We start from the raw sequence: 27,172 nt of genomic DNA, 5'->3' as shown, positions 1-27,172 counted from the left end.
GAAAATGATCTTTCTGTTTGGGATGGAACTATCTGGTTTCTAGCAGTCACATGAGAGTTGGCATCATAAGTAGGATTTGTTTTGGTGAATTATAGCTTTGGTAAGTTGTCTGAGCAAAGGCTTGAGGCTCTTTTCAGCACTGGTAGAGAAGGACAGGCATGTCCTCCCTTTCCTTCTAAAATAACTGGAATAAAATGCCTGTCACCATTTATTGTAGAGGTTACCTAGATGACTGTCCGAGACAAGACTAAGATCTAGATGACAGAAGTTAGGCAAAGTGAATCTTGCCTCATGGTCAGTATGATTTTCCATGGTCACCACATTCATTCTTTATGATTAGAGCTGGCTGGGAATCTCTGAACAAAATAAATTCCTTGTGAGAAAATGTGGCATATACTGTGGAAGTGTCCCCATTGAGAAACCTGCTTGGTTTCCAGCTGTTGAGGTGATCAGGCTGCCTGTGCTTGTGGCCTCAGTACCAACACACCTTACAGACAGCCTCCCAGGTGTGACACTGAGGTCACACAAGCCTCCTGGAGCACATCCAGCGAAGGATGCATGACCTGTCCTTTTGCTGAAGGACGATTCATCCCACATCACAGTACCCACTGGGAATGTGTCATTCTAAAACATGTGTGATAGGCATTAAGGTGTTTTCTTTTGAACAACAGTGGAAAAATGCAATTGTATTTTTGGAATATAGGAGGGGAAGGAAGCTTTTGCTCTGCTTTGGCACCCTGTAACTCCATGAGCCAATTGTGTGTTATTAGAGAGATTCAAGTCAGGAACTGTGAATGATGGTATTTCAGCCCTTCTGTCTGAGGGGCCAGTTGTTTGTGTGTTTGAGTTTCCCTTTGTAAGTAAAAAGTGGTTTGGAGTTCTAAACACCAACCTTTTTATTGTTTTATTTTTACTCTATTCTTCATATTCATGAATAAAATATGTACAGCTTTTTAGTTTTGGGATTTTTAACAAAGGCTGGAAGCTTGATAAAGTGAAGAATGTTGACTAACATTTATTTATATTACCATTTTAAAGTGCTAGTCATCTGTTTTAAAGGTGGAGATTTTGTATAGAAAGTAACAACATTTAACACCCTGGGTATTCTAAATGCTTTTTTTTGATTAACTCCTTGTTTAATATTTGATTAAAAACCATTGTTGTCTAGTGAATCTTCCATAGAGAGAACCAAAAGCTGAATGACCTGGTGAAAATGTGATACCATTTCCTGTACCAATCCTCTGAAAGTGCTTCCCTCCAACACCAGCCTCTTTTTCCAGCTTAAAAAAAAAATGCTGGAAAACAGCTAAAACATAAGTATTTCTGCTTCAGCTGAAAGCCTCTTAGATCAGGTCCTTAGCCCTCTGACCCTTAGATTTGTGACCCTTCTGTAGTTTGGTGGTTTATCCTGCAAAAGGATGAATTTAGCACCCTGGGAGAAGTTCCCCATGATCTGTCTGCTCACTAGCTTGTTGCCCTTGGGGCAGAGTTGACTTTTGGAAGAGAATTTACCAGTGGTAAATATCACGTATGCAGTGAAAGTGTTCCTGTTTCTGTATCACAGTGATTAACTGCAGTTAAGATTTACACCAGACTAACTATCCCTCCTTCCCAAAGGCTGTTGCCTAGGAAAGTTTCCAGATATATTTGTGCTTTTATAGAACATAAATTTAATAAAGAATTTGAGATTTACAAAGTTTATTTTTAGAGAAGAAAAAAAGTTTTGAACTAATTTAAGTGTTCTTGATTGAAAAGAAAGAAAAACGTGATTCACAGCCTGAGAACTGGGCACATCATCATAGTACATTACTTTTCCTATTTTAAATTCTTCTTTTTTGTTGTGTAAGTTAAGTCATATCCATGTCCATAGGTACACTGAATATGTTAGGCCTAGTAGTCTGCACAGGATAAAGAGAAGATAAAATGATGCACGTTAACCAGATGTTTGTTTTGCTGACTTGGAAGCCACCTGCCAAGGGATTCTATTTAATCAGGTCACCAATTGCATTGTTTAATTGCTGTATTTATTTTCTTTTCTAAAACTTACACATGATGTTTGTACTTAACAATAATTTAACAAATATTTTTGAGATAGCTGTATATTTTGCTGATAATCTTTCAGATTCCAAAATTCCTGCTGCACCTGTAAGATCTCAGTTGAAATTTACACTTAAAATAAAAAAATGGAATTGGTCACCAATTCTGATAAATCCATATTATTGAATCCTAATCCTCAGCTTGATCTTGCGCTCCAGGACTGTTCAGGATCTCAGAAAACTATAGGTCATTATCGTCCTGGCTCATTCATTGTTGGGCTTCTCTCCCCGGGTCTGAACAACCCTCCACTGAGCTGGGCTGTATGGACATCGGTATCTTGCTAACAACTCCTGTTTCCCACATCATTGCATCTTCATTTCTATTGCAGCTCACTTAAATGCATCCTTTGTGTTTGGTACTCTCATGTTCTTTTTCTTGCAGGCTCCCGCTGCCCTATACTTCACTCCCATATTCTTGCAATTGAGTTTGATTCTCCACACACCAAAAGACCTTTTTACTCTGCCACTCTGGGTCTTGAATGAATGTGAGCATCTTATCCAAAGACCATGCAAGTGGAGGAGTCAGCTTCTTTTACACGTGTCACTAAGATAAAAGGCATCTTGTTTCCTCATCTATTAAGAGAATAGAAGTGGAGGCTGCCCTCCTGCCATACTGTAGGTATATTTTTAAAGATGGTGAAAGAAGATATTTTGTTCGGTAGTGTAAGTCTGGACTTGATAAAATACAGGAAAATGCACTGCATAGAGCAGTTAGATAATGGAAGAGGAAAGCTTTGTCCGAACAGGGTATGGTAGATTTTCTCTAACTCTTTATAAAAATATCACTATTAATCTTAATTACTGTTTGGAGATCTGTTCTCTCTCTCAGTCTCTGTTTGGCTCACGTTTCCTCTCCTGTTTCCATCACAGATTCTCTTTATCCTGGTGGACATCAATTTGAAAAGCAATGAACGAATAGTGTCATTCTTCAAACTGAAGAAGTCCCAGCTGCCAGCTCTGGCTATGTTCTACGCACCAGATGAGGAGCAGGATGTGTTGACTCTGGATGAATTCTCTGTTGAGCATGTACAGGACTTCTGTAATCGTTTCTTACAAAGAATGCAGAAGGTAAAGGGGGACTCCTGTACAGTCTACAGGAAGCTGGGATCTTGTAGGACAATGCTGTTGCTCACAAGGCTCCTATAGAAGATGATTTCAGTTCCTTGGAATCCTTCCCACCCCTGCCACCTCCTCTTTCATTTTCATTTGCACCTGAATATCAGAAAAACATTAGATCTAGATCAGAGCAGAGATGGATGTCTTTGCAGAGCCTCTTTCTTCATTGATCTCTACTTTTTAGTCTACACTGATTTACTGACCTCTGCAACTGTATGAAGGTCTCAGTAAAGCATCTGTTTTCTGGGAACAGCATGTGGGGAGACAGATCGAAGGGTGCTTTTGGACACTAAGAATGGGGATGGTGGCTGGGAAAGGGTCAGATAGACAGTGACATGGATAGGAAAGAAATCTGTCAAGACCACAGAACAGAGTGTACAGATGGGGGCTCAGGACTCTACCAGAGATCTCTGCTGGGAAAGGGACAATTTAACCTCCATGCTCACTCAGTGTTAAGAGTTCTCTCTTTGTCAAACCTTGTCTTCTTATAGCACAGAGGCTTTTTGTGTCAGGACCCTGTGTTGTGCAACTAAAATGGGGTAGGCAGGGCAGTGGCATAGAGAACAGCAGGAGGCATTTAAGTTGGTTTGTTTCCTTTTATCACTATGCAGAGAAACCAAACAACATCAAAACTGATTTCATGTCTCTAATATGTTTTAGAAAGAAGACGAACCTGAAGAGAAGGCCCTTAATGAGGAACTCTGATAATTTCTCAACCAACAGGATGGCTGTGCCCAGAGTCATCTGTTTCTGGTATATGAAGAATTCATTGAGCCCTGCAGCTCATGAATTCCTGGAGTAGTAGGATTAAGGAGCCAAGTCAGTCACGGATTCCCATCTCCATGCCATGTACATATATGCTCTCTGTTCTCTCCAGGAATCTCTTCTCCCTTCTCATTTGTTGGCTCCACCTCTCTTTTCTCAGTACTCAGGAAGCTTTGGTAATGCCCTACACTGCATCCTTCCATGCTACCTCTGTTGGAGCAAAGGGTGATATAGCAAAATGGCAGTATCAGAGATAAAGCTTGTAGTTCCTAGAGAGATCTGTTTCCCTCATTCTCTTTGCTTTTGGTGCCATGCTGCGATCCACAATCAGCCTCTTCTGACACTTAGGAAGAGGTTGCTTGATGTCACATGAACTTTTTCATTTATTTTACTAAATAAAGCAGAAAGTGAATAGCTTGAATTTTTATGCAGATATGTGATTTCCCACTCCTCATGTCTTTCACTTAAAGCCCAAGCCTGCTTATTTCTGAGTGAATAAGCTCAAAAATCTAATTTCTCTGAATTTAACCAGGCTTGCAATGACTAACAGTCAGATTGGTTGATAAGAATCATTCCCCATGAAATCGAACCATCATCAACGGGTATTCCCACGAGAATGAGAGATTTCTGTGAAGATTTGGGATCAGAACAACACTGGGTACAGCAGGTCTGAGTTGGTGTAGAATAAATGAATGATCCCAAGATGCAAACTGAGGCAAAGAGGAATGGTAGCTGTGACAGAAGAGCAGTAGAAAGTTGCATTGCAAGACAGGGGACATCTCCACACTGCCTTAGAGGGAAATGCTAATGTCTATGTACTGACCTCAGACATCCCTCAGAGATCCCAGTGCTGCTGGGGTACAGAGAATGGGGACTCTGCAGGTGAGGCGTATGAGCCTTCCCTGGCCTGCTGTACTAGATGCATGCAGTAGGCTTGCCTCATACTTGGCTCAGCATCCTTTGGCATGAAGTATGGATGCTTGGGTCAAACAGTGATTGCATTGTCTCTCAGGGCTTGAGAAACTTGGCTCGGGACAGGGAGCCTAAGAGGCATAGAGCTGAGAAACCTCAGCCCTCTCTCAGAGACTAGCCCAAGGCAAAGAGCTGCGAATAGAAAGAAGTTGTTCTTGCGGGTGAGGCAAACACAACTCCCCACCACAGAGGGAGAAGTCATGAGCTGGAAGGGATGCAAAGTAACTGCCAGCCACCATGATGAAGGCCACAGCACGGAGGCTCTCAGTACAATAGAGAGGCAGGTGCCAGGCCTGTGCTAGCTCTTGCCTCTTCCATGTGGATCAAGCTGATGTCTTGCATCTCCCTAAGGCTCTGTCTCCCATGCAGCTGGACTTATTTCCTTTAGTGCTCTTCTCTGTCTTCTCCTCCGCTTACGTAAAGCAAGCCCAGTGCTGTAATAGTTGGTATGGGGAATCAAAATTATAGTGCATTTCCAAGGAAAAGTGATACGACCAAAAAAGCGTTCAGGATTGTGCCTTACGTTGCCAAGGCCGGGAAACTCTCCCTCCACAGGCAGCTCTCTAAGAGGCAGGGCAGTGGGCAATATGGGGTCTCAGAAGCTCCATGGTCAACACAATAGCCAAGAATTGTTTTCTAAATGAAGCAGTTCATAAAAGAGCAGAAAAAGAGGGAAGAGAGAGATGTAAAACACCTCTGTTCAGTTCTTCCCTTGTCACAGCTGAGTGCTTCCTAACGACTGGTTTGTATGTGGCCTGTGAGAACCTGTGGTATTGCTTCTGGACACAGATAGATAGTAACACCAAAGGTGTCAAGGGAGAGGTGAGTCTGGGGCATTATGTGCTACGTATTTCTTTCTTTAGGCTGGTAAAAGTGAAGGTGCCTGCACTCAGTCCATAAAACCGTTTTACTCGTGTGTCCTCTCTTCTGAGCAGCCATTTCACAGTGACCTTCTGACACTAGCATGTGGTCCTAGAAGTGAGGATGTCACCAGCTGGAGCCTAAAAGGCCAAACAAGGTTTGGCCCATGGGTACAGTGTTCATATAACAGCTGGAGTAAGCCATCTCTGCAGATCTCTTAAGTGCCTTTTTCTCTGAAGCACTGTTCAGGGTGGGTCACATACCTGCCACTGTGGTGCACTGGATTTACAGACTAGTCCTGGAGCTACAAGTGAAGACTGTGCTGCTTGGCAGCATTCCTTGGCATGGGGGACCTTGCCTGGTAGCATCATGTGGCTGCGCTGCAGCCTCTCCTCCTCAGTGAGCTTACCCAGGAGATGCTGTTGGTGAGAAGAGCAAAACATGCCCTCACCATCAGTAGGGCCAGGGAAGAGAACTATTTGCACCAGATGACTTCTTGAATGAGCATGTGTCTAGTGGCAGTATGTATGCCTGAATCCTGCTGGGTGCTCCTGTGGCTTTTGTGCATTGAAGAAGGGCTGTGGAAGTATGGGAAAGATGCTGAGAGCAGGAGGCTGAGCCCCAGACAGAGGGGAAGGGTCTAAGGTTCAGAATGTCTTGCTGCTTTTGGCTGGTGGCTCAGCCCCTGGGTGTGGGCAGAGGTTGCAGTGCTGGACTGGAAGAGCATGAATGAAGCCTCATCTTCAGTGTTGGAGTCTTCTGTGCAGTGCATGAGCCTTGCCAGGCCTGTGTGTGCCCTGTGCAAGGGACATGGTGGCAGGAGGATCAGTTGTCTTGGACCCTAGGGCTGTGTGAGGGTGTGAGCACAGGGTCTCAGCCCCTCCGAAGCACTGGGGAGACACAGGATCTCATCCCAGACTCTGTCACACACTGCAGCTTTGGAGATCAGAGATGGCTCACCTCACGCTGTCCCAGAGCCCAGGCAGAGCAAACTCACACCTTCCAACTTCCCCATGTCAGTGGTGTGTGATGGTTTTGAACTCCTGGTTTTATACCAGTCCTAGAATGTGCAAGGCTGTATCTCCTAGCAAGAGCTCTGCTTTCTTTCCTTCAGTGGAAAAGTTGAAGGAAAGCTGCTCCTTTTTATGGCTATAGCTTGTTCCTCCCTAGGAAGTGTTGTATTGCTTTCTCTGCAGTAAGGTAAAGTGGGAAGGTCTTCTGCAGAGACACCTGAGAGAAGCCTTGGCGTCGTAGATGTTTCCAGTGTCACGCACCTCTGTGGTCCAGACCAAACAGTGTGGGGGTAACAGGCCTGCTGCATGGGTGTCTGAGGTTCGTGTCTTGGCCCTGTGTGGACACAACAGCTGCAGGAATTGGGCATGGTGACGTGACTCTTCCTCAGTGCTAGAGGGAAACAAAACAGGACATGAATGAAGCTCTGGTTCAGCAAACAAGCCTGCCAGCTAAAGCAGTGTCCCCAGTGACTGTGTTCACTGTGTACACAGCTAATTATAGGGACAGCTTTTCAGGAGCTTCATTATGTACAGTGGGGAATTTAATTCCCTCTGCACCTTCCAGAGCTTTGCACCTAAACAACAACCTTGGGAGCCACAGGGCAGCCACAGGAAAAGCCTTCTCCTCCTCCAGCTGCTCTGCAGTATTCTCTGGAACTTGGGCAGTACAGACAGCCCTGAAGTGCTGCACTCGGCATGTCCTGGGTATAGATGGTGGTGGCAGTGGAGCCAGGGGGTCTACCTTAACCCCTGTGTTCAAAGGCTTCTGCGATGCAGCTTTGGTGGGCTTAGTTACTGCACTGGGGCATCCGAGGTAGAAACCAGAGGCAGAATCTTGTGGAAGGGCAATCTCTTGATTGTTGTTTTATTTTGGGTTTCATGCCCCATCGTGTTATCTCTGACTTGAATGTGATGTACTTGGCCCAGATGTTTTGAGCTGGCTGGGCAAGCTGTGTTTGTTTTCAAGAGGAGGAAGTGCTGGATGTGACCTGACAGAGGGCAGGATGAGGGGGTTCCCTTTCCCCTCAGTATTGTGGAGATACCGTGGTGTGAGATCCCCTGCTCTGCAGCAGGTCCTGAACTCAGGGGACATTCAAAATACCTAAGACAGCAGCTGATCCTGCCTGACGGCAAAGCGAGCCAGCAGCAGCATGTGAGAGCTTCTGTCTTTACCCCAGGGAACAGGGAATTGGGTTCCACTGTGGAAGGTAAAACTTTGCATTCATCCTTGGTGAGAAAGGATTTGAATGCCTCCAGAAGCAGAATATTATGAAGACCTGGAGGTTTAGCAAGAGGACCAACATTTCTGTGTTTCCCCACCCTGAACTGCTGCATGTAGCATAAAATAAATCAGTGTTCCTTAGAGGTGAGGTCTGGGTTCCGGGAGTGCTCCTCACATACTCTACCTGGGCAGAAACCAGCTGCCAGGTCCCAGTGGCACCATTCACCACCACCTAGTGGGCACTTCCCTTTGATACTTGCAAGTGCTCTGGGGATGCAGAGGTTTATGTTACTGCCCTTTCCTTGGCATTTCCTACTGGTTGGTGGGGTGTTTCCCCACGAAGTATTCAGTTTTCATCAGCATTTCTCCTGGCTACAGACATCCCTCAAGAGTCTGATTCTGGGTTAGGGATGCCACCAGGCAGCAAGACACCTGAGGGATGAGTTGGTGTTAAGAGTTGCTGCTCTTCTGTCCTGAAGTCTACAAGGTAAGGCTCACATCTCTGTGGCTTTTATATCAGCACTTCTGCAGCAGCTGATACAGTGCTGTCTTCATGTAAATTACACTGAGTATCTGCTTGAGCAAGGTAGTTTGGGGAAGGGGGAGTTCAACATGATACATGTGGTGTATCAATCACTGGGGTTGCCATCTCTGCTCACTTCTGTCCTCAAGCACAGAATTTTTTTCCTCCCTTTAGTGTAGTGTCGGCCCAAACCAAAGTCTGAATGCAAGGATAGAATGGATAAAACGGGAATTAGACCTTTGAACTAGCCCCTGTCTACTGCAGGTTGAACCAAGACTTTAAATATGAACACCTCTGTGCCTCAGCTTTGTCGCTCCAGTCCCCCTGCACATGAAGTTCTGGGTCTGGCCAAGCTGCAGGGAGTCTGGCTGGCAGGAGAAGGACTGGAACAACCTTTGCAGCTACTCTGAAGAAGAAGAGTGGACCCTGGCCTCTGTGAATGTCTGGTCAGGATTGTTCCTGCTTCAGTGGTGCCTGTGAGATGCCAGGAGGCCTCTGACTGCCAACATGAAGGGAAGTGACACTTCTTAGGACTCGCAGCCCTGGTGTATTATGTATTCAGAGGAGCAGGACAGCCATGAGTGCAGTGAGGCTGCCTGGCTTGCTCCCTGGGCAGGACCAAACCTTTTACTACTCAAACCCTAGAGACTGTGCTGGGCACCAGGGCCCTGCCAACTTTGAATAAAAATTTTAAAAATCTCTCTGTTATATACCAGAGTAGCTGTCACAGAATGAACTTTATGGTACTCAGGTCAGATCCCATCTCAAGCACAGAAGTCCAGCGCTGAGCTGGGCCTGAGTTCCCAGGACAGGGAGGAGATAGTGAAGATTTAGTGCAAGATATGGTAGGAAGCATTGTCCTCTTTATAATAAAAGCAGGAAGGGTATGGTTGTCTGACACCTCTGTTCATCCGGAAGGAAGCTGAATCAATAAATCCAAGCTGAAACAGTAGAAGCAAATTCTATCTTGAAGTTGGGCAGACCACAGAGCTTAGTCACTCTGCACCTCTGCACAGAATGGCTTCCCCTCAGTACCACTAATGGCAGCCCACAGGCTGGTGAAGAGGTGGGGGCAGTTGACGCAGGAGGGGGAAATATTGTCTGAAGGATGCAACTGGGGAAGTGGTTTGCAGGACTGTGAAAGAGGAGGGCAGGGAAGAGCCAGAGGCTGGTCTGGGAGAAGGAAAGGACTTGCCCAGGGGGTGATGTGGCCAGGGTCAGGCAAGAGTCAGTGAGGGAAGGTGCTGGGTGGGTGCCACAGGGAACTGATAATGATGGAGAGGAGAACATAGCAGTGTTTTTCCTGGGGCTGTGAATGAAGTACGTCTTTGACCTATTTTGGCGCAGTCACTAAGGAAACTTCAGAGGAATATTCTCGGTGGAAAAATCTGCAAAGCCACAAGATGCACACTGAAGAAGAAAGTACTTGTTTTTCCCATTTGAATTTCTCCTTTCCCTGCCAGTGTACCTACAAATCCAGGCAGGCAGGCTAGTCCCATGAGCTGCAAAGCGACACATTTCTCCAAGTTAGAGGAAAGGCCCGTAGATAACTACTTCCCTGCCTGCACCAAGCCTCCATGTATGGCAGCTGTGCAGAGCTGCCTTCTGTATCATGGCTGCAACCAGCATTGCATCCTCCTCCCCACACGCTCACTAAGGCTCAAGCCTTTGAACCCTCCATACATCACATCAGCCCCTGGAGCCGGTACAGGGTGAAAAGCCAGACCCATCCACCCTCCAGCCTAAACTTACAGGTTGTGTGTGAAGTCCAGGTTTCTCCCTATCCCTGTGTTATATACCCTTTGTGTCTTCCACCTCCCTCTCTTCCTAGGACAGAATCCACATTTCATTATCTTGCTAGGGGCATTGTGTGACTCTATATCACCCGTGTCATATGATTTGTATAATGCCTACATAACCAGCATTATTTCTTGCCTTTTATCTAGCAGCTGAGACATCGGTAGTATTGCTATCTGTAACTTTCTTGGACAGGACTGAGATAGCATCTCATTTCTTCCATAGGTACCAGAAGACATAGTTAGCATTAGTGCAGTCCACTTCTGATTCCTTGATCTGTGGGCAACCACAAAGAAATGTCAAGTCCTTGGGTCTGATAATCAGCTATCAGGGGAGTAGGATAGGATCTTGCAGTTTTGCTGGGTTTTATTTTGTTCCTATTAATGTCTGGAATCAATGGAGTAATTACCCCAAGAAAAACTCTTCATCTGTTTTTTTTTTTCTTATCCACTGAAGAATATGGGGCTGTATGCCCAAAAGATTGTTTTAAAATAAAGATGTGATACTTTCAGTATAAATCTGTTGTGCTCTGAGTGTTCTTTGGCATTTTGGAATTCAGTGTGGGTGTTGACCCTGGTCTGTTTCATGACTTCCCATTGTAATCAAGACTTTATTTTTCTTGGACAATTATTTCTGTTCTTTGGCTAAGAAACAGAAGAGACAGGCAGTAACTTACCCCAGATTGTTGAGGAAGCTGGAGAGAGAACTCAGATCTTCTTCATCCAGATCTCTGGAGACTTAGCCACATGGCCACAATTTCTCATCACCTTCCATCTCCCTGTGACTTGCAATGGCTATTTTTTAAGTTGAAATTGCAGGGTTTTTTTGCCATGAATCAAAGGCTGCCTTGTTTGGTTGCTCTAGTTTGGCACAGCTGAAGCTGAACCGATCTGTATCACTGCTTTCTTTCCATCTCGCCTTGTCAGTGAGAGCTTTCCTCCTGGAGGAACTGCTTTATCTATGTGGGGGCCAATGGGGAATGTGCTCCCCTGTCATGTGGCTTTCCCACTGCAGTTGCAGTGCTCTCTTGGATCCCTGCGTGTCCTGGATTTCAGACCCCATCTTGTAGTGATCTTTTTAGGCTTTCTCCCCTGTTGACATTCTGTCAGTAAAGAAAATATTTTGTTAAGATATTAAGAAGATATATTTGCATATTAAATATTTTTGTGTTATTTTAAATAATTAATAAATTCTTAAATATTATTTTATTTAAAATATTATAGTATGAAGATATTAAGAAGATATCTTGACATATTAAAAAAAAATATCTGTGATAGGTGAGAGGAAAATGTGAATGAGCCCATACTTGGTACATTTCAATCTTGGCAAGTCAGTATCAGAAAGGCAGGCACTGATAAAGCGAAAGGCTATTTCTGATGCTGTAACTGAGGTAGAGATGCTTATATCAAAGGTTCTACCATCTTTAAATGCTTGCCAGTCTTCTTTTCACACATCCATTCTGTCATCCAGGAGTCTGGATGCTGCCACAGTTAATGTATCTTCCAACTGCTTTCATCTTGCAGTTCCCTAGCATGGAAACAGCACTTTTGATGTCTCTCCTGTGACCTGAAAACTCACCACCATTGCTCAGAGGTGCAAAGCACTCTGGAAGGGTACAAGCCTCCCACAGAGAAACAGGCAGGAGTAGGGTGACCTAAGAATCATCCCACTAAGGCTGTCATCAGTATCCCAAACTGTCTCTTCTTTCTGCCTCGCTGTCTGCTCATCATCATGAAGACTTTGAAGGGTACAAAACACTTCACATGGCCCCTTTCAGACTCCAGGATGGGGCTGGCTCTAACTCCTCCTCCCCACTGGCTCCCTGACTCTGTGCAAGTGACAGGCCCTGTGACCCTTGCTATGATTTTATTTCTCTTTTTGCCCACCCGATGTTCTGGAGGCAACTCTGTCCCAAGCATAACCCTGCTGCTCCCAAGGGAAGGTGCCTGTCACATTGCATGTGCCCCAGGCACTCCCTTTTATAAAGAACAAAAACCCATTCGGAAGGTGGAACAAAGAGAACCCGCTAGGCACCCTCTGTCAGAGTAGTGATGAAGCAAGACTTTAGCAACACAAGGGAGTGGATTAGCTGCCTTACCCTGGGGGCCCTGTTCACCCAAAGGTTTCTGTTTGGTCTCTGAGTCCTGCAACTGGTATTTCAGAGAAGTCCTTCTTGGCAGGTCTGGCTCTGTGATCTAGGACAATAAAACCTTCATTCTTTTAATGATAAAGATAACAGTATCCAGGATATTTAAAACTTGAGAAATGTCTTTATCAGCATTTCACATGATAGGGCAGGATTAGTTCTGTGGCTGTTCCTATGGAAATGGGGTGGTTTCTGTGTCTGTTTGACCTGTCCCCCCTTCCAAATGCTCAGACACACCTGACAGCAGGGCAGTGGTCTCTAAGGTATTATGGTGCTACTGGTTTTGTGAGACTAGGTTGGGCAGAGAAAGAAAGTCCCAAAAGCTACATCATGAGCTTTGGTATGCCAGGGGTACTGTGGTCCTGCTTGTAACGTGCCCTCACATCCTTGCTGGGACCCTCAACCCCTCCACAATGAGCTGCTTGGGAGCTGCTCCTTGCTCCTTGCCCATTGCCTTGAATGACACCGATGTTTTCTGACTCACCTCTGTGCCCCCTTCTTGAAAATCCAGGTGGGAGTGTTTACTTTGATTGGGGTTGGGGTTAGCTGAACGTCTGTCCTTGTGCTGCAAATCCATCGAGTGTGCAAACCCAAAGCCCCAGAGGTGGCTGGCTTCTATTTCTAGCCGTGACGATCAGCCAAAGGCTTGGCGCTGGTTTGTTTATATTTAATATATTAAATCTGTCCCTCCAAATTTCTCTGTGACGGACAGATGTGCCACAGATGGGTGGTGTGTGTGGGAGGGGGTTCTGTTTCTGGACAAGCACCATCCTCCTTTGCTTCTCCCTCAGCCCCACCACCCACTTAGCGAATTCCCAAGGAGCCCATTCCCCCCTGTCACTGACAAAAGCAGCAAAGGCTCACACTAACAGCAAGGAGGAGGGCCCTGGGAGGGATGGAGATGTTGTCTGTCCCAAAACGTTCCCAAATGTAGAGTGGACACACCAAGGTCCTGAGATGGGTCCCAGGGTATCAAGACCTTGGTTTGCTTCCTTGTTGGTTATGCAGCTGCTGTTGGCAACAACTTTTCTCTGCCTTTCGGGTTTGGATGTGCATGCTCCCCCTGCCCCTCTCCCAAGAAGCTGGGGCCCCATCTGTGATGCTCCCCTGGCCGTGGCACCCTCCTGCAGGCTCTTCCCCAGGGCCAAACTGGGACTGGAGCAGGTGGGAGGTGGCAGTGCCACATCTGTGATGAAGGAGACAGCCTGAAGAGGGGAACAGAGCTGGTGCCATGGTGTGTTCCACTGGCCAAGTGGGACAAGGATGGAGAGGAGAGGAAGCAGAGCAGGATGGGGGGAGCTAAAGCTGGCTGTGGACTGTGTTTTGTACCTGCTGTTGTTCAGCCCCATGGCTGGAGCATGGTGGGCAGGTGCAGGGTGAGGAGCGTGATCCTCTCCTGATCAGGGCTAACGTTCCTGTTGTTACACTGCAACTCCCTGTAATATTGGGAGCCCAGTCCTGGAGCCAACACCAGTCGTAAGCTCAATTTCACCATGATCACCAGCAACCCTAAAGACAGAAAAGTGCTGGAGGTACATCCTGGGTGTCCTTCTGCCTTTTGTTCCAGTTTCTGAACATCAAGGCAGATCAGATAAAAGAAATGCATGCTCAGGTGGACACATAGACATGCAAGCTGTTGCAGGAGAAGCTGGTGTGCTTGACTGAGCAGTGAGGTGGGGTGCAGGGGTCTGGCAATGTGACAGGCAAGGCAGGCCCCCTCATATCCTACACCTGAAGGAAGGTCACGGGCCCATCTGTTCTGCAGGCTGGGGTGGGTGGGCTGGTCCCTGTGCCTGGCATTGGCATCCTTGTCTCTCTCAGAGCCACTGATCTGGATATTGGCCTCATTTTGTATTTGGTGTCAACACAAAGTCACTTCTGGGTCTGTCCTTCTTCCTTCCACCCCGGAAATGCAGCTGGCTTGAGCCTGAGGAATGGCCCTGCTGCTGCGTGCACCCCTCGGTGTCCTGCTTGCAGCCTATTTCCCTCTGATATGTTGGAGACCTTGATATGGGGATTTAGATCTAGTTAGTTAACTGGAATCCATGTCTTCTGCCACCTGTCCAGTCCCACAATGATATTTTGTTACTTCATTGCTATTTAGCAACTTAATTGCCCAATACAATCAAGTGGAGTTCAGACATATATCTGTGAGTTAGCTTACAGCGGTCATCCCAACCTCGTGGCTGTCAAGAAAGTCCTTGTGCCCTTTTCCCTCATCTTCTGAGCCACTTCCACTGCAACTGCTGGATATTGGCTTGTGTGGTGGGATTTCATGTCACCGCAGGAGCAGCTGCAGGATAGCAGCGCAGAAGAAACACTCCTTGGGGCCCAGTGGCTTTTCAGGGAGCTCACACGATTCAGCAGGCTGCAGGAGTGAAGGACAGCAGCCACCAGGTAGGCAGGGATGGGCAGGTAACAGCCTCGGTGGCGAGCCTGCAGGATCAATTTTCTCAGAAGCAGCTTAAGGTCATTTTTGTGCCTCAGTGCTAAGTGTTGCATGGAGGAGGAAGAAACCTGACCAAAGCAATCTGGGGTGCTTGTTTTCAGGTAGGAGATAAGGAGCAAAGACAAGCTCTCAGCTGTCACTCCAGCCTTGCAGATCTCTCTCTTCAGTGGCTGTACAGAGCTCCTTGTAACATTCCTGCTGCTGTTTTACTGATGGTGCCCCTCTCTGGTAGAGCAAGCCCACTGTGATGAATTATTTTCTTATGTTCTTACTATCTCAAGATCTCCCCAGATAAGGTATAATGACAGCAGATTTCTGTTTAGCAGCCCAGTGCCTGCAACTGTTGCTTGGGGTCAGCAGCGATTATCATTAGAGGGGCAGCATAGAGGGGGCCATAGAGATCAGATAATGCGAAAGAGCTCCAGGGGCTGAAAAAGAGGGTGAACTTGACGTCCAAGCCTTTGAGATGCCTGTGTATCATCTGTCATCACCAAGCCCTAGGCTTGGGAGGGCCAGGCAGAGATAAGGGAGTCCTTGCTGAGGAAAGTGCTCCTGCCAGACAGGTCTCTTCTCCTACGAAGGGGCGAGGACAGGCATGTAACCACACATCTCTCCCTTCTGAGGCTTTTACAGCACTTGACACAAAAGGGACCTTACTCCTAATGGGGTCCCTGGGAGACTGTGATGAAATGACTATCCTGACTGTAGTCCTTATAGCAGTCAGCTGTTCATTTCAGGTGTACACTCAGGTCTCAAAAGAGACAAGGGTTTTTTTTTTAGGAGCTAATGAGTGTGTTTTATTTATTGGGTAGTATTGGTATTTTATTTATTGGGTGCTTCAGCAGGTTCACTAGTGAAATGACCATCAAGAAAGACAGGTGCCTATCTCAAAGAGCTGAAATGACAGGCAGATGGTTGGCCAAGATGGGAGGCAGCTTGTCCTACAGATGTGTACTGAAGCTTGGTAAATAATATATGCACAGCTGGGATTCTCATACAATGTCTACTTTAGGAAAATGTATGGTATTAAATAGTGTCCTCATTAATCTTAGGCATAGCCAGCCAGCAGCCTTATAAATGCTTGTGTACCCAACATATGACTCATGCAGTAAATTTTGCTGATAAACCTACAGTAACATTTTCCAGTGCAGACATGGCTGTAGGTGGGAGAGTGAAAAATCCCAAATAATATAGCCCGATTGGTGCCAGGAAGTGTTATAAACAGATCCTATTACTTGAACAAAGGGGAAAAAACATTGGTTAATGCCCAGGAAGGACAAAAGTGTCTTTGCTGGCAAAAGTCTTTAAAGAAATCTCCTGCTATGGAAAAAGTTCTATGCAACTTCTAGGACTGATATATTCTATAAGTCATATGTGTGATTTTATGTGACTTTTGGAACCTCTGTTGAGTCTTAAAATGCCATCCTTTATCGTGTATGGAGAGAAAAAAAAACAGGTAGTTTCAGCACAGTAGACCCCAACCAATATTGGCCAAGCTAAGTGAGGCAGGATGATGCATCCAAGAATGTCCCATCCTGCCTGCAGCACTGGTGCCTTGCTCTTTTTCTTGTGCATCTGTCCTAGGTTTCCTCCCAGTGTCTGGTAAAAGGGCCATAAACCAAAGTGGAAAGAGCTCTGAAAGAAGGTTCCTACCACACAGATCACTGCCAAAGCTGGAGAATGGTGTGAGATGGTTTTGGATGGAGACTTTCCCATACTGAGGACATCATAAAAAGTCTTCACGTTACCTTTTGATACTCAATTTTTGTAGTAAATATTGTTGCAATATTGGAGTAACAGAGGTCAATATGAGACACTATAGAAAAGGAAGGTTATTTTATTTTAAGCCACACTAATTTCACTCACTCAGACTAACTTTCATAACCACATATTCACAAGTACCAAGATGCATTTGTTCATAAAATTTGGTTTTCTTGCAATCATATAGAACATTCAAGGCATGGGTTCTGGAGTCCTCATTATGTCTCCTGGGTTTCTCTTACTTTGACCACCATATGCTAATTTTAAATACATCTTTTGCATCCTTCATGAGCTGGCAGTGACTGAGGTCTTCTGTCTCTACATCTTTTCCCACCTCCAAGTATCATCAGATTTCATGGTCTTTTGTCTCCTCATCTAGGTGTCTTATGGCTCAATCCTGTTCTTTATCTTAGCACCATCATCTCTAGTGGTTTGAATTTTTCCTTTTATTAAGTGTTAGGTGTAATCTGTCCCTTGATGTAGGACATATATTGTTTTAAACTGTGCTTTATTTTTCCTAGTCTGGATGTCCAGAGGATCTGTGTGTCAATATGCTGGGCACATAATGATCTGCTAATTTAAGTGCCATCAATATGGGCTGTTCTTGTAGCCTTTCTTAATGCATTTCTTCCCAGTGTTTTCACATCCAGACCTCTTCTTTGTTCTCCATTGGTACTATTCTTATTTTTTCTTTTATAATTTTATAATTTAAAGGAAATTATGACCACTAATGACAAAGATGTCCCTGGTAAAGTGATGACTTCTGGAATCCAGTATCACTTTGGAAAACCTGATTACAAAGCAATAAAAATTGATCTGACTTATCTTTCCTTCTCCTTTTAAAATTCTTCCCTGTTTTATGAGAACACTAAATTTCTTTATAAAAATAATCATAAAATTTAATACAAATAAACAATAAATATGTATCCAAAGAGAATGTAATTAATGTGTGAAATTCATTACTAAGGAAGGCCATCAAGTTGAGTGACTTGGCTAGGTTGTGATGTTAGGAACATTAATATAATTTGTAGTTATGTGTGGGAAGATAAGACTAATAAGATTTCATGCTTCAAGGAAGAAGAATGTCTTTCTTCTCACCACAAACAGCATTTCACAATTAGCTGGGTATCATGCATTTCCCTCCCACTCCCTACACTTCTTTTGAACTCTATCAACTCTATCTGTGTTGTCAAATATTGACAACAGAGGCCAAGATCAGGGGCTTGGTGTGCCACAGAAGTTATTTGCTTACTGAAGACAAAGTTTATGATACTACAGATACTGAACTGAGATAGAACGAAGAAACATATATAACACTACAGGATGCTTGTAAATATTTCAGTGACCTCCTACATTCAAGACAGACAGAACAGAAATACTTCAGTCCAATCTTGGCTTCACAAGCCCTGGCAGATTTTGGACCTCAGATGCTATCTAAGTTCGTTGTTGAAAAAAAGAGGCATTATTGTTATTTTTTATTTACCAGATGGATAAGAGGAGGGAAGCCACAGCTGTTTTCTTATCACTCTTCATGTCTGGACAGGAAATCAGGCGGGTAAATCTCATCTTGATCCCAAAGAATGAATTAGGTCAGGACATTTTTGTGCTCATGTGGTGAAGCCAGGGGGATGGGGTTGGAAAAGGAAGAAAAATTTCTGCTCCCCTTTCCCATAAGAGTGCAACCCAGCACACTCTTTTTTTATAGTCAGAGTTCAAGATTTTGCTTTCTCAGTTTTTCATAGGATACTTTAAGTACAAGCAATTCTACTTACTTATATGGATTATTTAATCCATACACAGGAGCCTCTGCCAATTTTTTCAACATCCAAATAATATTAACATTATCCTCTCCCTTCCTTCCTTCCCAGACAGCAAGAGAAATAGGCTGATCAGTGTATGTGGATATGTGTGGGTGGGTGGGGGTGAAGCCAAAGGAAGCGACAGAGTTAGCTCTTAGCCCTGAATGCTTTGGTTGCTTTATTCAGTGAATTAAATAACCTTGGTCTGGCTTCTGTGAGGTTTTAGTCTTCTGTGCTCATGAACTTCCCGTTACCAGTAATCTTTTTTTATTGTTTCAGCCCAACACAGCTGTTCTGGGAAGTCCTGGCCAAACAGAGAGTCAGTCTTTAAGGTAACTCAGTGATATCCCATGGAGAGTGCTGAGTATTGGAGTCGAATGCTTGAGCCAGACTCACTTTTTGCAGTAAGCAGAAAGGGAGAGCTATGAGTTCCCACTGAGCTGTATGCTGACCCCAAATGCTCCTGTGTTTATACCCAGACTGCAGTTTTTCCAGGACACTGGGCTTCATTTTGAAGTCTGATGGATTACAAGGAGTAACTTCAAGAATCGCAACTCCATAGACGATGTCTGTGAGGTTGTATCTGTCCACTAGTCTCTGAAATTAAATAGATTAAACATTTGCCACCACCAACACAATGTAGTGGCTAAAAAACTTACCAATTTACTGACCAACAAACCAGCTAAACAAACCCCACAGCTCATCAATTGGAAACCTCTGCTTATGGTCATGTCTAATGTGGAGACAGGCACAAATTATGTAGGATACTGCAGGTGGAAGAAGAATTATCCTCTCACCCTCTGACTTTGTTCAGGGAGGAAGAATCCAGGCCTTTTCATGGTGTTTAATTTCATCCCTGCTCCTTGGCTTTAGGACACTGATCAACCAGCTGTCCCAGAGACCAGAGTGACACCCCTCAGGTTGAACATGCAGGTGTGCTCCACATCCATGGGCAGGAGAAAGTCACTGGAAGTCATCATGTAGGATGGTAAGGGAAGTTTCTAAAATGCATCCTGGCCCAAAATGAAGAAGGAAGTAGGAAAGAAAATAGCTGTGAGCTGGCATGGGAACCTTCGTCCCCCATAGGAGACTGACACTATCTGTAAGCTTCAGATAGTGATTTCTACAATACTCATAAGACTATACATAGATTCACTTTGTTAGAAGTTTCAATTAGAAACAATATGCATTTTCACACTAGAAACTTTTATTTTTGCACAAAGCTGTAATGCTGGGGACATTATTATTCTCAGGGGAGATGTGGAAACAGATTTCAACAATAGATGTTTAAATATTTTTGGGGAAAAAAATCACTTTTCAAATTTAATTTCCTATGTAATTACTCTTTCCTCCCCATCCCACCACTGAAATGGAAATGAATCATTTCAGTTATTTTGAAAAAAATTTGTCTGATTGCTGTGCAACTAGATTTCTTCTGTTTATGTGCTCCCTCTTTCTTTTAATCTTTGGAACTTTTAAAATCTAGTTTTGAAATGTTTGAATATGTGTTTTTCCCAGGTTGAATTAGCTTTTGAACTAGTTTTTGGTTTAATTTTGGGTAGCTGAGTGAGTTTACTGCCAGAGCTAACACACATTCAGATATGTATATCAAGTTCTTTAAATGTCTGAAATGTGTCCCGTTTATTTTTATTTCATAGTCTTTTGACTAGCTCCTGTGTTTAAAAACCATCTCTCTTTCTAAAGCTTAGTGTCAATATGCTAGTTTTCAGCATGATTTATTCCATGAGGTTGTTGACTTTAATTATATTGTGGATATTCAGACACTGTTACTTAGTGGCTCAATTATACTTGCTTCTTGGATCAGTTCCTAGGTATTACTTAGGACTAAACGAAAAGTAAAAATAAAGTCTTGTTTTCTCATGTGCTGTAGAACTAGTTGTTCCAAAAGCACTTGTTTATCATGTTGAGAAATTGCTTCCTAAGTCATAGTCCATGTGGTGGTTGACTAACTAACATCCTGAAACACAGGACTGAGCTTGGGAAGAGCTGTCCGGATCGGTGAGTCCGGTTACTTGATACTCTGGGTAACCTGGGTTTGGAAACCCTGCTCTGTTGCAGAGCTGAAAGGGTTTGTTCCCTTACTGCAGTGCTCAGTGATTCTGCTGAAGACTTCCTGGCATGAGCTGGGCACTCAGTGAGGGACACATGGATATGGATTATGGCTCTAAAGGCACAGAGGCTGGAAATGGGACCTTTTCTAATCATGAGAGCTCCAGGCTCTGAAACAGCCTCTGAAAGATTACTGGAAACAAAACCTAATTGCTAGTCCACTGTCCTGCTAGAAAAGCCTTGTGGACAATGGAGGGATGGAGAGGCTTGGTGACTCCCACAGGCTGCGGTGACAAGGTCTGTCATTTTGGGGGTGACTTCAAATCACTTTGCCTTGTTAGTCCTCATCTACACCAGTTCCCACAGGAATTCTTCTTTCACGAATATGGGTGACCTGGGCCATATAGAAGACTCCTGTTGAGGTCTCACTGATATCTTACCCGACAGAACTAACTGGTGCCCATCTCTGATGGCACATTCTTAGTAGATATCTCAGAATCAGTATTTTGTGATCAACCTTATGACTGTTGGTTCATAGTTGCTTCTTTTGTTCCCCATTTACTTCCACTTTATGAGTTCTTAATTTACATCAGGATTCTTACAGCTAATCCCCATGGAAGACCTTGCCTTTGTGCTATTGTATATTATCCTGTTTCTGTTACTCCAGCTTTCAAGGTCATATTTTTCCTTCTGTATGAGCTGTCATGCCTCCTTTCCACTGATGTTTCTTTCTTGCTTTGTGTTATCAACAAACTTCCTCAACAAGTATTCCTTTTTCAATACAGTCATTAATGGAACTATTCAGTAAAACTAGTCCCAAGAGAGTCAATTAGTAATTTCTCACCATTTCTCCTTTCCACTGCTCAAGCTTCTGCCCCATTTGTCTGGTTCCTTACTATCTCACAATTTTAGCTTTAATGCCCATTTTCTCCAACTTAACTAAAAACTTGCCAGATAGCACTAGGGCCAAAACTTCCAGTATCTAGGTAAATGAGGATGACAAGATCTTCTGGGTCCTGATTTCTTTCAGCATTCAGCATGTCACAGGGCTGAATATTCATCTGCCCCTGAAGTAGAAGACTACCCTGTGGTAGAACAGGGCAAGAAATGCCCTCCTCTTTGTACTGCTTTTCATAGGTGGCTCATGACTATGCACCCTATATCTTGAGGACAGATCAGTGTTGCTGTTCTCAGGCTCTGAAGGCCAAGAGCTGCTTGTGCAAGGACACATATAACATGGTACCTTGTTGCCACAGGTAGATGTGAACTTTCCCCAAACGCATTGAGCACTGTAGGAGCTAAATATCCCACCCTTGGATAGGAGCCCTTCACTGTTCTTTGGGAACCAGGCAAAAATACATAGATCAAAAATGCATGTGTTAGCTGTAAGGTGACAAGGTGTCCTGTAGAAGTGCAGTAAATCCCACCTCTGTTCCAACCATTTGGTCATTCTTTAACTTCACGGTTATGCTATCATTTTCATTTTGCAACCAAGGCTGTAAGTCAGGCCACACTTGATCTTTTCCTGGACCAGAGATGCCACACTTACCAGCTGTTTGGTTAGCAAATAGATGTGATGGCTTTTCTTTCTTAACCTCCCGAGCTACTGATTCTGTAGCTGGCCATCCCCTCCCTCTGCTGAGCTCAGTCCCTCAGATCATGTCTACCCTTACCTAAGGGCTGGGCCTACCAGGACCTGCATGCACCAGGCGTCATGGATCTCTGCTGAGCGAGAGAGCACTGCTGTGGGTTGCTGCTCACACAGGTTCAGCATCCCAGCATGGTCCATGTGTGCTCCTGGCTCAGGCGCAGGCAGGGCCAGAAGCCCAACAGCCCAGCCCAGCAAGCACATGTCCTGGGTTGTCTGACATGTTGTCCAGCACTGTTGTGGGTCTGGTGTGAGAAGTGACCGTGCATCTCAGGGGCTTGTGCTTGCGTAAGCCAGCTCCTTGCCTCATGCCATTTGTCACTTTTGGAGGTTTTAGAGCTGCCTCTAAAATCAGACACTTTTGTTATATGAGTTTCCAGTCTGACAATAGCCTGCCATTAAGGAGGAGATCAGACAGTTGCAAAAGGAGCATAAAAGGAGATGGGAGAAGGTTCCTGGCCTCCTGCTCCCTGTGGAAGAACAGGTGCCCTGACCAGCAGTGTGGCTCTAGTCAGAGCATGGGAGAGGGTGGAAGAGTTGGGGGTCTTGCTGCAGAGAGGGAGACTGGAGCTGTCCTCAGACCTCTGCCCACTCATTGCTCCTGGTCACAGAAAGGCAGCCTGGACGTGGCTGTGGCCCCACTAGCTCCCGGTGTCTGTGCTGGCTCTCTCCTCTCCCTCTTGGCTCAGTTCCTTGAGGTTGTTGGCTTCCTGGTTGTGGGCAGAAGGTGTTTTCGAAGGAGAAGGTGGTAGCCTGGGGGTGGATCAAGACTGGGAAGCAGAAGAGGGGAGGAGTCACTGATCAATGCTAATAAATAAAAGGCCCCTCTTCTTCAGTCCAGGGCCCAGGACGCTGGGACAGCTGCCCCCTCAGACAAGAGCTGCAGGCTGGTGGGGAAGCAACGACTTAGTGAGTATGCAGGGACTGCCTTGCTTTTCCTGGATGGCTGCTTGTTATTAATGCCTTGCTGGTGCTTCACAGCTGCAAAATGTTAGGAGTGGTTTCTAAGGCATGCATAACATTGTGATTCTCCACTCCATCAGACAGGTCAGAGAGCTGCCTTTCTGATCTCCCCTTTATTTGAGACACTGTAGAGATTTCCCTGGTATTTGCAGGCAATTTGTCTTTCTCTATTTCTGTATTTCTAACCAGTGGATGCTACTAGAAAGCAGGGGCTTTGGGCTCACTGTGCTCTCTGGTGTGAGCAGTGTGGTCTCTGGGGCAGCCCACTGATGCTGGGGAGGGGAGATGTGTGAAGGAGTATGGAGTGCAGGGGGAATAGAAAGGAGATGTACTTTTGCAAGGGAACGTGTTCCCCGAAGGAGATTTGTTGGCATAGAGCTGTGTAGCTGGCATGTTCGTTCATCCCTTGGAAAATGTATTGCCCCTGCGGTGAAAAATGAAACATTTGGGTTAAAGTGGTGTTTGTGGCTCTTCTCCTGTGGCTGATGGCAGGGGACGGTCCAGGCATTCTCTGAACAGAGTCCTCTGAAACTGGAGCAGAGTCTTAAGGGAACAGAGTGCTTGTGCCCCGAGTGAAGACAGATAAATAAAGAGGGTTTGTCTGGAAAGCATGTTGGAATTTCCCACTGTGCAGCCTCACCTTCATTCCAAAGTAGTCCCAGCACCTTCCTTTCTGTATCCCATCACTTGCCCACTGGGGTCTCTTCTCTAGTCTCTCCCTCCCTTTCTTGGTAGCTCCCATGAGCTCCCAGAGTGTACAAGACATACAGGAAACATATAAAATTCTCATTACACACTAACTCCAAAACTGTGGACTCTAAGGTATGCATACAATCCCAGAACAGAGAATTCCCTTAAAGAGTCCAGTGTGGCAGGGCACAGGGGGACAGCAGAAAAATCTCATTTCTCCTCTGACTTTGTGTCTATAGCAGACTTCTGTTTTTTGCCCCTGCACAGCAAAATCTCCTCATCTGAGGCTGAGCACTGAATAGGCAGAATGTGGATGGTATGGGGGGCATTGATGATGCAGGACTGAACTGCTGTCTGGGTGGGGTGGGATAATGGGGAAGAAAAGCAGTTCTTTATCTTTGGTCTGAAGTTGAAGGCCCTGCTCAGTTTCCTTCCCAGAGAGGCAAGGGCCGTGAGTTTGGCCTTGGAAGGGTAAATTGTACATCACAGAGTAATCTTGTTCCACTGAATTTTCACTTCCCATTGGGGAAGTGTTAGGCTTTGGCTAGCTGTTCCTGTAGTTCTTGGCTGTGTCACCTGTAGCATGGCTCCCCAGACTGGCCTCTGCAGGTGTCAGCAGTGACAACACCATACTGGTTTAGGGGAGAGTGGTCTGCATCCAAAGTATATACCCTGTCAGTGAGAAATCCTGATGCCTGCACGTACACATGGACAAAACAGGCAGTCACCACAGCTTGGATCAGTCAGAACAACGGTCACTGTGCCCTAGGCTCATCCCCAGGCAGCATACATGGTGCCAACCCCACCACTGCCATGGGTGACAGCTGGGTACCTTCTCTCCCTGCCTTGCCTCTAGCAAATGACTCCCCTTGACTTTTCAGCCAGCAGGGATGGCCATCTCTGTAACTCCTTTATTCTTTCACTCCCTCCTACTGTACCACAGAGCTGAACAGGGGAACACCCCATCTTTTGTCCGTCACTGTTGTCCATGACATTGGTCCCAAACAAGCTCTTTAGGTGCTAGAAGGTAAGGTAATGCTCACAGAGACTGCTGACCTGGGAGATTCATCCCAGCTGAAAAGCTTTGCACTGACATCTGACTTCAGTGCCCAGTGGGACAAGGACTGCTAGTGCTAGACCAGAAAGGCAGCAGTCCTGAGAGATGTGCTTACCTCTGCATTCACTGAGATGTTGTCCCTTGGGCTGGAAGATCAGTGTAGGGTCAGGACCACAGTGGGGACTTGCAAAGATAGATTTCTGGGTGTTGCTGTCATCTCAATGCAAAAATTGTGATCCCTCCAGCAGAAGGGATCCTTCTAGGATGATGCGTGTCACTCCTGGAGAAGTAAAGTAGGAGGGAGGAAGGAGCAGTAGGGGTTGGATTCCTCCTCTGATAAATGGCAGGCTGGGACCACAGTGAGGGCCAGCTGGAGGGAGGGGGGCTGAGTGGGGAGAGTGTCTGAAGCCTCATTCTCCATGTCTTCATCAGCAAAGCTGACAGAACAGTCTGGGCTGGGTGTATCCAGACAGAGGATGGTGAGGGCAAAGAGGGCAGATCAGAGGAAAAATTAGAAAGGAAAACATTTACATTTTGGATCAGCACACACCTCTCCCTCTGGGCCCCTGGCAGCCCCTGAAATTCCTTCCACTTGCACAGGCCAGTTTTTCTGAGCATAGAGTTCTAGTGACGTGCTTGTCTGTGAATTACGGCCCCCAGCCCTGATCTGGGAGAGGAAGGGGGCATACCTCCTCCTTCCTGAAACCTGATTAAATCTGCTAATAGAGGATGTTTTGTAATGGCTCCATAAAGAGTATGTACCAGCCAGCTGTTGCCTTCCCCAGGCTCTTTCGTGGGCCCCCTCCTGGCTCTGTTTTCATAATAAACATTCCACTGCTAATTTTGCAGGCAGCCCAGGATCTCCAGCTGCCCTCAGTGGGAAGAGAGCAAGACACAGTGAGAGAGACAGACTGAGAGATTCCTGCATCCATTGGCACAATGCGCACTCTCATCAGCCTTATGCTCCTTGCTGCCTTGGTGATGGTTGCTACTTGTTATGGTAGGTGACCTTTTTTACTGAGTAGAGTGATAACTCCAAATCTACAGACATCTTTGGGTCTGTTTGGATGTTTTTTTTTCAACTTTGTGTCTTCCTTCCCCTTAACTTCATCTCTTGCCTGCTTTTCTGCCCTTGTGTCAGATCCTCCTAGCACTACTCCAGAGCTGTCGGTTCCAGTCATTGTGTTTTGTGGTCCAGGATTCTTTAGCCCCTTCTTCTCTGTTCCAACTCACCTCACAGACTACTCCCCTTTCTTCCCCTCTCTTGTCTGGACTACAATAAGAGTTCTTATTCTTAATTCTCCCTTGTCAATGGGGAGATTTCCCTTTCTCCTTTTGTAATATCAGTTCCCTTTTCCTGTCAGGCACACAGTTCCATACTGATGGAATTAAGATGCTGTTTCATGCAAGAGTCAAGCACATCTCACTGTGCTAATCCATTTTTTAAGAACACAGGCAGGCTTTGAAGGTAAGTAAGTATCATATCCACTGTAGTGTCAGGAACATGAAGGTGAGGAACTAGGCTTGCGAATCACACAGTGGCAGACCAAGCACGAGCCTTGAATTCCTGGCTAAGACACCAGGTAGCTCCATTCTAAGCTCCTGAACACCTTAAACTCCTCACATAAATGCTAGGTCACACCACTGATCCCTTTCTCTTCTTTTTAAACAGGTGTCTTAAAACCCTGCTTTTTTGACTTCTGTGTGCATGCATGTTCTATTGATCTGTGGTATGTGAAAGACTGTGAATACCATCAATACAGTGTCTGACCACATATTTTACTCTTTCTTTCCCCAGAGTCCCATGAGAGCATGGAATCTCATGAATATCTCTGTAAGAAATGGCTTTACTATATTCTTGAATTTGAAGTGTGCTGCAGACATCTCCAAGACCGTTTCCTTGTACTTTACTGTAGGGATTAAATAGGCAGAAACACTCAGCCAAGGGAAATTGAATTTACTGGGTGATGGAGGTTCAGGTTGAAAAGGGAGAGAGTTAAAAAAAAGACTTCATATATTTGGGCAGAAATGCATACTGCTGTTTTGCAAAAAATATAATGAGAATTGGAAAACACACTCATGATCTTAGATCCCTGTTGCATGCACTTAAACCAGGTTAAATGCCACTGGAAAAGGATATTGCCCAAAAAGCTCTGGGATGAGCATGGAATGAGGTACTGCAGAAGCCAGTGACATGATTTGTTCTCCCCCAAGGATGGGGAGA

The 27,172-nt window shown here is 45.3% G+C and overlaps 1 protein-coding gene across 1 annotated transcript in view; it reads left to right on the top strand.

Annotated features, from left to right (window-relative positions):
- ERP27 (endoplasmic reticulum protein 27) overlaps nt 1–27,172 on the top strand; it is a 43,752-nt gene that overhangs the window by 15,723 nt on the left and 857 nt on the right. The window contains exons 7-10 of the mRNA XM_042793142.1: nt 2,967–3,164; nt 23,075–23,147; nt 25,798–25,948; nt 26,747–26,782. Coding sequence (XP_042649076.1) covers nt 2,967–3,164; nt 23,075–23,147; nt 25,798–25,948; nt 26,747 — 423 coding nt within the window. The 3' untranslated portion in view covers nt 26,748–26,782. The remainder of the gene's footprint in view (nt 1–2,966; nt 3,165–23,074; nt 23,148–25,797; nt 25,949–26,746; nt 26,783–27,172) is intronic.

Source organism: Tyto alba, unplaced genomic scaffold (assembly GCF_018691265.1).
Source record: "Tyto alba isolate M040663 unplaced genomic scaffold, T.alba_DEE_v4.0 Super-Scaffold_2, whole genome shotgun sequence".
Lineage (NCBI taxonomy): Eukaryota > Metazoa > Chordata > Aves > Strigiformes > Tytonidae > Tyto > Tyto alba.
Note: the sequence above shows the minus strand (reverse complement) of the source record. Positions and strands in the feature narration are given on the sequence as shown.